Source organism: Equus asinus, chromosome 24 (assembly GCF_041296235.1).
Source record: "Equus asinus isolate D_3611 breed Donkey chromosome 24, EquAss-T2T_v2, whole genome shotgun sequence".
NCBI lineage: Eukaryota > Metazoa > Chordata > Mammalia > Perissodactyla > Equidae > Equus > Equus asinus.
Window position 1 is genome coordinate 27,623,757 of NC_091813.1, and position 12,141 is coordinate 27,635,897.

Here is a 12,141-nt window from a genome sequence, read left to right on the forward strand (position 1 = left end):
TTAATACACATATATCAGATTTGCTTACTGACTCAATTTCTTAAAGATATTAAAGAAGAACCTCTCCTCTGTGGTCACATTTACGTCCTTTAAGCCCACAGTACTTCTCAAAACAATGCACTGTTGTTGACTAAAAGGATGGGGGTGGCCCATGGCAAACCCTCCCCCACTCCCGGGAAAACAACCTGAGACCATGAATCACCATGGAGGCCTCGGCTTGCCTTCTCGAATCTAGTGATCCAGGCCCCCTTAGAGCATGGGGAGGACAGGCCAGCTTGACCTCTGCAGAGAGCATGGCGGGGAGCTGTCACCCAGACAGACGGGGCAGCCAGGGGAGCGGGCTGTGGCCTTCACCACCTATCCCAAGGAGAAGTGCCTTGGATTTGCTGACTCCATTTGCTTGCCACCAAAATTGGCAGAGTTGGGGAAAAAGGAAGAAATCTCGCCCTCTTTCAAAATAAACAATGGCAGGGAGTCAGTGCCCAGGTCCTATTTCCAGGCACAGAAACCTTCCAAGTCTCTTTGAGCTCAGTTGTAACGGAAGCTTCTGGCATCCACACCTTGCTTCAGAAAGACCCATTTATCCCTGACCTGTCTGCTTCACACCTGAGATAGACACAAGAAGGGATCTAGGTGAGACGGAGGGAGAGAGGCAATGGCAAAACATTTTGTCCTTATTGATGAGCTTCCTAACAATTCTCACGGGTGCTTCATGGAAACAAGTGGGTGCGCTCTTGGGTGGTATGGCAGGAACTGCTCTTTCCTACACTATATGTTTTCCCTTTTTTTCCAGAATTCCCAGCTTTTAGCTAGGTAAATGCCTAGTCAGAGTAAACACATTTCCCAGCATTCTTTGCAGCTAGATTCGCCCATGGGACCAAGTTCTGGCCAATGGGAAGTGTGTGGCAGCCTCCTGGAACTTTCCTTGAAAGATAGCTAGCATGCTCCCTTTCTCCTTCTTCATCCCATTAGGCATCCTGCTTCTTAAGTTGCAGGAAGGATGGCTAGAGCTCCTGCCACCATGTTGGACCGTGAGGTCAAAGGCCATACTCTTGGGCAGCAAGCAGTGGGCTGGAAAGAGCCCGAGTTTCCAGTCCCCGAGGACTGCATGGATCAGCGCTGCTATACCATCTGGATGGCTCTTTCTTTTACGTGTTTCTTTTATTGAGAAAGAACCTCCAGAACAATAAACTCCAGCTCTTTATCTTACTCTGCTATTCTTCTTATTTTTAATACATGTACATCAGATTTGCCTACCAATTCAATTCATTGGAGATATTCAAACTCGGAAGAACCTCTCCTCCGTGGTCGCACTTACATCCTTTAAGCCCACAGTACTTCTCAAACCAATGCACTGCTGTTGACTAAAAGCCCATGTTCTTTTACGTGTAGCTGAATCTCATTGAAACTGATGTGGGCGACATTCAGCAAGTCACTGAAAGCAATTGTATAAACCTGGATGGTATCAATGACATCAAGCAAGTTTTTTCAAACGAGTTTTCTTGAGGCCAGAAATAGGGTCCAGGAAACTCAGTGAAAGGCATGATTCAGTGAAGAATCCTGAGAGATGGGCCATCTTATCTTTGCAACCTTCAGAGAGAACATATGAGGTGCCAAAGTCTGGGTATTCACAGGTGTCCCAGTGGATCAAAGGGCGGAGGGGATGAAATCTCCAGCCAGAGTGAGGAGTCTCAACCCAGGTCACTTGCTGTCACCAATTTCAATTTGATGGATATTAACTAATTTGAATTCTATCATTGGCAGAAGAGGCTATCTGGGCAAGCATTTTCCCTTTAGAAACTAGCTGTCTGACATTATGCGTGGCACTCAACCTCTCTGGGTCTGTTTTCTCATCTGTGGAATGCAGAGCAAGTTGTCCCTTAGCAAGGTGGTCCCCAAAAGTGCCGGCTGGTCCATAAGGAAGTTTTCATCCCTCCTTTTGACAAGAATGTCAGGGTGAAGTGCAAACTGGGTTTTCTTGAGAAGGATTTCATATATTCTGAGATCTGGTCCTCTTACATTTTTGTTGAATTTTTGTTGTTATTTTAGAAATGACTGTGATTAAAGATGGAAGTGGTGGGGCCGGCCTCGTGGTGCAGCATTTAAGTTCGCACGTTCCGCTTCAGTGGCCCAGGGTTCACCAGTTCCGATCCTGGGTGCCGACATGGCACTACTTGCCAAGCCATGCTGTGGCAGGCATCCCACACATAAAGTAGAGGAAGATGGGCACGGATGTTAGCTCAGGGCCAGGCTTCCTCAGCAAAAAGAGGAGGATTGGAGGCAGATGTTAGCTCAGGGCTAATCTTCCTCAAAAAAAAAAAGTGGAAGTGGTGTTTTGGGTTGTGGAGGCAGTTTTAATGTTTTCATTTGGTGAAGTTAAAAGCTAGCAACTTTCCTTACCATACCCTTCCTCCCTCTCCTTTTCCTTCCCCTCCTTCCTCCTCCTCGCCTTCATCTGCTTTGTACTTTCTCTGGGCCAGGCACTGGGCTAAGTACTTTAGACACATTAAATCACTCCTCATATCTGCCCTAAGACATCAGAATTACCATCTTTTTTTCAGATGGAGACACTAAAACTCAGAGAGACTAAGTAAATGACTCAAGGTCACATGGCTGGCAAAATGCGTTCACTTAATCTCCAGGCTCCTGTCTCCATGATGGACATGAATAAGCTATCTCAATAGCTGACAGGAAATGCCGTGACGTAAGTAAAGCACAGTGTCTAGAGCGTAGTGGGGACTTATAAAGAGTAGTTAGTCATTCGCTCCTTCTATAAATATTTACTATGTGTCCACCATGTGCCAAGCACTGTTATATACTCTGAGATACAGCAATTAAGAAAATAGACAAAAATTCCTGCCCCATGGAGCTTACTTTCCAGGGCTTGTGACATCTGTGCTTAGGTCCTCGGCTGCCTCTTTCGCCCACACGCACTATCTGCTCACAGGAGGAATGAAAGAGGCTTGCGGCCATGCTCCACTCGGCAACCTTCAAATGCCACGGCAGAGCAGACACCGGGGGCAAGCTGGGGATATGGTGCCGGCAGCTGCCAGCTTCCTACTGGAGGAAGAGCAGTGGTGCCCTCTGAGGGAAAAGGAAAGATGAGGGGAAAAGAGGAAGTGGGTGCCAGCTGGCGGCCAGAAGAGGCTGGCAACCAGAGGCCCAGGACCTGGGGCTGGAGGCTTCCTCCAAACACGTGGGGCAAATCTGACATCAGAGCAGAAACCCAAAGCTTTGTGGGTGGTTGGCGCCTGCTTGTCCCTCCCACCTCCAACCTCCATTCCACCTCTGCCACCAGGAAGCCAAGTGCCTTCTGGATTGATCTGGGGAGAGCTGATAGGACAAGACTGACACTTCCCTCTGTGTCTCGGACCCCACAGCTTTCTTGCAGGGAACCATGAAAGGTGAGAAGGACTTGGGGTCAGAAGTCCCAATTCCAGTCCTGGCCCTGTAACATGCCATCTTTACCTCTTATCTCCTCTGTAAACCCTACGTCACCCGGTTCTTACAAGGATTAGGGGCCTGGGTTCCTGTAAAAGCACCTGCTCATAGCAAGTTTAGTATTCCTTGTTGGGCTGGTTGGATGAACAAATTGTTGGGAAGAGAGTTCCCTCTCTCCTCTCCTCACTGTGCCCACTCTGGCTGGGTCCATTGCCTTGTCCCCACACACTGCTCATCCTGTTCTCCCATCTCCCACCCCCGGAGTACACCTTGAAGCACCCCCAGAGTACACGTGGGTCCCAGGGAACACAGTTTGCAAACCATGCACACCAATACTCTCCCAGAGAAATATGTTTCAGACTTATCACCAGCCTTCAAAAAAAAGTTAGTGTTATTTTTTTTTTAAAAAAAAGAGAGACTGGGGACTACAATAAAACCAGAAACTCTGGGGGTGGGGCTCAGGCACTGTGATTTTTTTCAAAAGCTCCCCAGGTGAAGAGCTGGGAACCACAGATTAAGGAGAATGATCACAACATAAAGAAAGTGCCTCAGTGCCCAAACGCATAAAATGCTTTGGGAACACAGGTGAGACAGTGATGAATTCTGCTATGGGAGGGGAGAGGATGTCAGGAAAAGCCACAGAGGGGAGGTGACATTTGAGCTCAACTTTAAATGATAAGCAGGTCCTTGCTACTTCAAGTATGGTCTGCAGACCAGCAGCACGGACATCCCGGGGGCTAGTTAGGAACGCATAATCCTGGGTCCCCTCCCGACCACACTGAATCAGAATCTGCATTTTTGTGAGACTCTCAGGTTATTCGGGCGCACACTAACGTTTGCGATGCCCTGGGCGGAAGTGACAAAGTGGAAAAGAGCATTCACAACCAGGAACCTGGCCAGTTTCCATGAAACGGTGGTTTACTGTAGCTGAAGTTTATTTTTCAATTAATCTTTTAAAATAAATCCCAAACCTAATGTTCTCAGTGGCTGACCCAAATGTCATTTCATAATGACATCCGAAGGTCTGAGGGGGAGGATTGAGTGTTTTATTCAATCAACTAATGGGAATGTTTTTATACTACTGGTGCATGCTCACCGGCTGGCTCTGGGGGTTGGACAGGCTGGGACGTAGGACCCTCCAGGCACTGGATTTAGCTCCCCCTGCGAACAGTCCAGTGCCCTTGCTCTCAGACACGTGTTGGGCACACAGTCTTCCTTGCGGGTACCATTTTAACTCATGTCACGTTTCTTAGTGATTAGTTGGGGGTGGGGCTGGGGAAGTCAGCTGTTTCCAGTCCAGTGTTTGTCACCCACCCTCCACCCTGCCACGGCCATTAGTTCTTTTGCAGTGAAATGAAAGTGGGAGAATCTCCAATGGTGGTGGGGGTGGAGGGGAGGAATTATGATTCTGCTTGTGCGTTCATTAAGTGAATAGTACCATGGAAACAATGATGGGATTCACGACACACAACCCTAAAATATGGCACATTGGCGTACCGGGTATTTCAAGCTGAAAGAATGTGAGAAATGCCACATGCAGGACCTTCCCCTGAAGCCGATCATGACCCTCCTGTGAGAGGTGGCCTTCCCAGACCTGGAGGAAAGGAGCATCTTTATCTCCACAGATGAGGGACACAGAGAGGAATCTGAAGGAACAGGCCTTGCTAAGTTTCCCTGTTTACTGCACTTACCTTGTACCCTTTGTCCTATCATATCTTTCCACGACTTTCCACTCGTCATCGATTCTAGCGTGAAAACACTCAGGTTCAACCGTTTCTTTGAGGCTTCATTTCCTTATGAAGGCTTCCGTGTCGTGTAAAACTCACATTAGGTAAATTTGTATGCCTTTCCCCTGTTAATCGTCTTTTTCTGTTTAATTTTCAGACCTAGCCAGGAACCCTAAGAGGGTCGAGGAAAACTCTTTCCTTCCGTACAACAGTGCAGGTGGTGGAACTCCACAAACACTTTGTCCTGCTGCCCTGCAGAGCTGCCCGTCCCGCAAGCCAGCTTCAGCCTCAAGGAGCTCACCGCACATCCTGGTTTAACTAGGGTGGAGGGATAACTCTGTGCAGACATGTTCCAGCACCACTCAGACCAGTTTGGGTTTCCCTTCTCTGTCCATCTAAAGGGACTAAGTCACCTTTTCCCTAAAAATACTCTGGGAAATGAATGATTTCAAGAGAAGTCCACCTACCTAGATGTGTTGAATGCAGCTATGGAAGGCAGCACACTATCGTGGGTATATAGTAGGGGAGATCCTTCCTACCTCACCCGGCTTACATGAGAACTGAATTAGGAACCATGCATCCCCCTCTCACCAAATGCCGAGCACAGAGAACACATCCAGCACTTGGCCCGTTACTCAATGCTTTTCCATTTTTTACACAATTGTTTTAATGTCTGTTCTCTTATCTTCCGTGATGGTTGAGGCAGCGGCCACATTGTCTGCTGGCAGTGCCCACCCAATGCGTGAGGGCACGGAGGATGGCACAAGTCCTCAAGACAGCTGTTTCCCCAGCCCGGGTCCGCAGACCTGGTGACCAGGTTACAAACGCTGTTCTTGGACCACTCCCCCAAATTTCGAAGTAAGAGTTTGGGGGACAAACCACTGAGACCCAACCTTCATCCAGGCCAGGTGTGCCACAGGGCTATTTTTAAATCCTCCAAGAAAACATGAGTCTAAAATAGTCTTTCCATAATAAATAGCAGTAATTCCCTGGGCATTTTCCCTTCTACCTACGTAGACCACTTGTGGTAGAGAGAAGGGTCTCTCTTCTTTACCAAGGAGGGCCATCTACCCATGTGCTTGATCCCACCCGGCCTCAGGCCTCCATCTTGCTGTGTCGGTTCACGGTCTCTACCCTTCTCAATTTTTATGGTTATTATTTGCCCTCAGCCCTCCTTCATTTGAGAGTCTCCCTTCTCCCAGTTTCTATGACACAATAGTCTTCTGGTTCTCCTTCTATTTCTTTGATCGGTCCTTCTCTTCCCACCTAAGTATGTATTCCCAAGCTCTTATCCATTGGCCTCCTCTCTCCTGCTTGTCTCCTTCAGGAATTTCATCTACTTTGATAACTTCATTGAGCACGTCTAGGAGGGTAGTCCCAAATCTTTACCTCCCTCCAGCCCCAGATCAGCATTTATAACCTTTTATTTGACATCTTCACTTGCTTGCCAGATCCAAACTCCTTACCCTCCATGTGGTATAGCTCTTTCCTCTGGCTTCTGTGTCTGTGTTCAGGTCAGCACATGGGCTGCAGCTCCCACACATAGCTGAACTTAACATGAATTTTCCCCACTATTATTATCATTATTTTCCTGCCTCATTGGTTCCCTCAAACTAAGCAGCTTTCCATTTTTTGAATTGATAGTTTCCCTTCTGCAGATGTTTACAAAAAGATTGAACCAAATCACAATATTCTAAACTTACACACAGCACAGAGCTCTGATCATCTTCAACATGCATGGCACAGACCAGACCAGTCAAATTTTTTCCCTAGGTTTATTCTAAGTGGAATGAACCTAGAAGGACCCTTGACACCAGGGTCAGAGAACTAGAAAGATGAAAACCCAAGACTTTTGTACATTCCATAGGGTATCTGTTCACTGTCCTCTGAATACAGTCAAGTTTTCTTTCTGCCATGTTATCATCCCTCCCTTCCTTTCTACGAGTTGAAATTATATCCATCCATTGCTCAAAATTTACCACAAACAGCATTTACTCCTCAGTTCTGTGGTCTCTCCCTTCTTTGAACCACTCCCACTACAGTGTAAGCTTCTTAATGACTGAAAGGTGTCCCCCATTCATTTCTTTATCTGCTACCACCCCATCCCCCAGCCAGGCACAGGGCCTTGAAGTACATAATAAATGTTAGCTCCTTGATGTCACAGAAGTATGTCCGATCACCAGTTTTTGTATAATACCTATTTCTTTTATTCTAACATGCACATTTTTCACAATTTAGTGTTGGTGAAATCAAGATTCATCTTATAATCATTGGCATGCTATAATTTAATTAGCAGCAATTTTTCTTTCTTAGTAGTACATAAAATATGGATGCATCTTACATTTGATGGTGTCTTGGATTCAGTGAAGTTAAGTGCCATTCAAGCATCCCTGATAACAATTATGTTTACTCCTCTGTCTTCTGCAATCTAGGGTGAAACCTTCCATGTTCTCAATATTTCCTTACTTCCTGTTGTCTCCTCTCAACCTCCTTTAATCTTCCACTTTCTCAAGTACAGTCAGACTATTACACTGCAATAAGGCAGTGCTGAACACAATGGTGTCATTGTATCATGGTCCCACAGGATAAAATGCTGTTCATGATTCTTAACATGTTTGCTATAGAATTAACTCCATTTGAATACATAAGCTAGTTAAAATACATCTTAATTTTTTTTACGTGAACAGGCCACCATGTTATATGAGCCTCAATTTATGAAGACAACATAGTCAGAAGCAGAGTAGTGGTGGAATTAAATAAGACAACCAAAGCAATAGGATATATTTAATGACAATGTAATTATCATTCGTTGAGCAGCGTTGTGGCCTAGGAGAGTCTCTAGAGGGTAAAGGTTTCTAAACAAGTCCAAATGCCCTGTACCACTCAATCATCCTTGTTTACGTACTTTCATTCTTCATTTGTCTGTGAGGGTGGGAAATCCAATGGTCTTGGGCCAGGCAACTCATGGAGGGGAAGCTGTGCTCATTAGCAGTGACATGGGGGACCTGCCACGACCCCTAGAAAAGAGCTGGTCTCTCATCTCCTCTTCCCACAGCCTAGGATCCAGCCAAAACAGAAGACTTGCCCCACAAACCCTATACTCAGCAATCTCAAATCTTCCTGCCTCTCTCGTGACTTTGCTTAGGCTGATCCTTTCGCCTTCAGCAGCGTTGTCTAACAGGACTTTCTGTGATGGTGGAAATGTTCTATAGATCTGCAGTTTCCACTAGTGTAGCCACCAGCCGCATGTGGCTATTGAGCAGCACTTGAAATGTGGCTAGTGCAATGGGGCAAAAACTGAGTTTTAAATTTTATTTAGCTTTAATTAATTTAAATTAAATGGATACATGGCTAGCGGCAACCCTACTAGACATCACAGATCTAGCATGTACTTTTCTTCTTCTCCAAATCCCCAACCTTTGAGGGGCAGCTCAGAGGCTGTTTTCTCAGGAGATCCAGTCTTCCCAGTGAAAATCATTCTTTTCTTCTTCAGAATTCCCATTACACTTTGAACCATCATTGTAGTAGTTAACACTTTTTAACTTATACGTGTTTGTATCTCATGTCTTCTATCAGTCTCCTCTCTGAGAGCTGTGACTATCTCTTTGTCCTAATTTGGACCCCACTATACTTCATTCAGGGATGCTTTAAAATGTTTGTGGCATGAATCTTTAACAGTAGAATAGCAATTAACATTAGCAATAAGGAATTGACAAGGATTGCTGTGCAGTAACGGGTTAACCTTGCCAAAAGAAAGGCTTGGGCCTTGGCCTCCAGCTCCTGGGATGTAATTTCTAAACACTTGCAATGTCCTGCCTGATAGGAAGGTCTTTGTTTACTTGGGGGCCTTGGCCCATGCCAGGTGGTCTGTGCTAACAATGTGATTTATGATGGGGACCTTGAGCTAAGAGTTATCAGCTTGACCTCCAGAAAGGCTGGAGACTGGGGTCAGCCATGTGGGCAGTAGCTGTATCTACATGGCTGACCCCCAATAAAAACTCTTGTACACCTTGACGGGCTTGGGTGAGTTTCCCTGGTTGGCAATAGTCGGTGCATATTGTCACACGTCATTGGTGGGAGAAATAAGCGCCATCTGTATAACCCCTCTGGGAGAGAACAACTGAAATTTCTGTACCTGGTCTCTCCTGGACCCCACCCTATATGCCACTTCTCTTTGTTGATTTTAACCCATATCCTTTTGCTGCAATAAACTATAACCGTGAGTATAATGGCTTTTCTGAGTTCTGTGGGTCCTTCTAGTGAATTATTAAACCTGAGAGTGGTCTTGGGGACCTCCCAAACTTGCAGTTCCCCAAGATAATCTATGTCATATGGTTTCCTGGAGCCAGCCCTTCTGAGAGTTCAGCTCCTTGAATCCCAGCCCTGATCATACAGTCTCTGGCCAGAGATGATGAGTCTGGTCCTTAACTTGGACAATGGAGTGGTAAAGCAAGTGTCTGGGACCAGGATCACACAAGGAGTGTGTACGGGGAACAGGAGAAACGGATGGGGGACTAGGGCGGGGGAAGGATCAGAGAAGCTGGGATGTGTACAGCAACTGTGTCAGCAGTCATGACGAGGGAGTCAGTGAGAGGATCAGGCAGCTACAGGCCCTCGACCTGAAACTCTGGAGGCTCTGGCAGCCATGTGTGCTCTAATCCTCAGAACTAAGGATCCCTGCCCCTGGGAGTCATGAGCCGTGGAGCAGACTCACAGGCCAGAGCTTGCTCAACCGAAGGCCTCTCTTTGGCTGTACCATTTGTCTACTCTTGACCAAAGGACCAGACACCCAGACCCTGAGCAGGAAGGTGGTAGGGGCAGCGAGGGAAAAGGCAGAACAACTTCCATCAATAAACAAGAAATCTGAGGTGGGCATTCCCTCCCTACTCCCCCAGAACAGACTTCTGATCCCAAGTGTTATGATTTAGGAAAAGGCCCCCTTCTCAAAATTGTGTCCTTTATACCTCCAGAAATTCTCCTAATTAGAGATTCACTTAACTAGCAAACACCTAACACAGGGTTGAGAGAAATGGCCATTCACAACTTACTGTAGATTCAATAAATCAGATTACCTGCCTAATCTGAGCTTAGCTGCATTAGAGGAAAGAGTCAGTAGCTCCTGGGGGTAAGGGGGAAGTCATTCTAGAGTGCGGGCACTTCTGGTCAGCATAGGTAGCGTCCCCGGGCTGGGGGCAGGGCTTGGACACAAGGATTACTGAGGACACTGGTCAGCTGGGGGCGAAGGGAAAGAGCCCATAAAGGGAGGTAGCATGGCATCAGAAACAAATTCCCAGACCTATGCCTCCTTCTGCCCCAAGACCAAGTTCTGCTATCACTAATTCTCACGTCACTGTCCCTCCTCCCAGAGGTAGGCTTGTCCTGCATGGAGATTGCAGGAGACAAGCATTGAGCTGGCTTCATGAGGGTCTCATGGGAGACTGGAAATGCTTTTCTAGACAGACCTAGGAGTAAAACCATCAGCAAACAGAATGGCTCTGTGGGGTAGTGGGAGTTGAAGGAGAGAGAAGGGCAGAAGTACTTTCTGTCATATGTAGAATGACCACAGGCTTAGAGAAAATCTCTGAGAAAAGAGACTTCTATTTGTTCATTTCCACAGGACATGGCACAGGGTGGGTTTTCAGTATTTAGTGAATGGTTGAATGGATGGATGAATGAATGACATCCCCTCATATTGCAAAATCACGCAAGTTGCCAGACTCACACAGGTCAAATCATTTCTTATTTGGGATCTGAGTTTTTTCCTTCCTAAGTAGGCACTTAATCCAGTTGTACGGGTTCACAGATGTTTTAAACCTATTTTGAATCCTAATTTCCCATCTCCTATCCAGAATGCCCCTAAGCTTGCCCTTCATTTTTCCCTTCCCCTTTGCAACTGAATCCTATTCAGAAGGGTCTTAGAACATCTGGGAGGCAGGTGAGTCTTTTTTTATAGGAAGGGGGCTCTCGTGCACCTGTTCAAACACGAGAACGGAAGTCAGTCTCAGAGAGGCATGAAGTGGAACACAGAACACAGCATGAGTGAGGAGCAAACCCATGAGGTCTGGGGAAGTGCAGCTGGAGGGGTCCTGGCTCCTCTGAGAGATGGGGCGCCGCTCATGGTGGTCCGGGAGCTGCTGCTCTGTCTAGTGAGGGGAGCGTGGTCAGCATGTCCATACGTGGACGGCTGGCCAGGCCCCAGAGATGTCTATGCCCTTTCCCAGGCATAGCCTCGGAGCCCCTAGGAAAACACTGACCAATAAATTAAGTTGAAAAATATGAAGGAGGCGGGGAATATCAACCTGGAGTATTTGTCAATGGCATGGGTGTTCTGGAAGATGCGAAGACCCATCTGGCCCTTCAGAAGCCCCTTCTTCCTGGAGGAGTTGGATTCACTGCTTAGGGCCAGGTGGACAACTATTTTGTCTTGTCTTTCCTCCTCTGTCAGGATATGGTTTCTCGGGTACCCGGCCAGGCTGTTGGCCTCAGACTCACTGTAGCTTCCATCCAGCATCATGGTTCTTGACTGAGGCATTTCACACTGTGGGCGGCAAATACAAGGGGAGGTGTCAGGCATATGTAGGCTTCTGAGACGGGCAGAAGAGGTGCCCGGACTGACAGCAAACACCTCAATTGCAGAAGCAAAAACCAAGACACAGAGAGACTACACAATTCTCCTGAGATCACACAGCTAGTGTCAGAGTCAGGACTTTAAAACCACACATTCTGACTCCAGTTGTGGGACTCCACCTGTCTGTGCATGAATCAAAAAATGGTTAAGTAGGAGAGTGTCCTTACTCTAAAGGGCTACACGTACGGGTAAAGGGGCATGGTGCCTGCAGTGTATTTTTAAATGGTTCAGCTGCACCAACAAAACTATGTTTACATGGAGAAAGAGCTCATACAAAAATGGCAAAACGTTAACAATGTTGGAGGCAGGCACAGGTATATGGATGTACATTATCCTATTTTTTTT

General features: G+C 46.7%; 1 protein-coding gene across 1 annotated transcript in view; it reads right to left on the reverse strand.

Annotated features, from left to right (window-relative positions):
* Positions 1-6,924: 6,924 nt before the first annotated feature.
* Positions 6,925-12,141, reverse strand: part of GABRR2 (gamma-aminobutyric acid type A receptor subunit rho2) — a 46,257-nt gene continuing 41,040 nt past the window's right edge. The window contains exon 9 of the mRNA XM_044757521.2: positions 6,925-11,706. Coding sequence (XP_044613456.1) covers positions 11,407-11,706 — 300 coding nt within the window. The 3' untranslated portion in view covers positions 6,925-11,406. The remainder of the gene's footprint in view (positions 11,707-12,141) is intronic.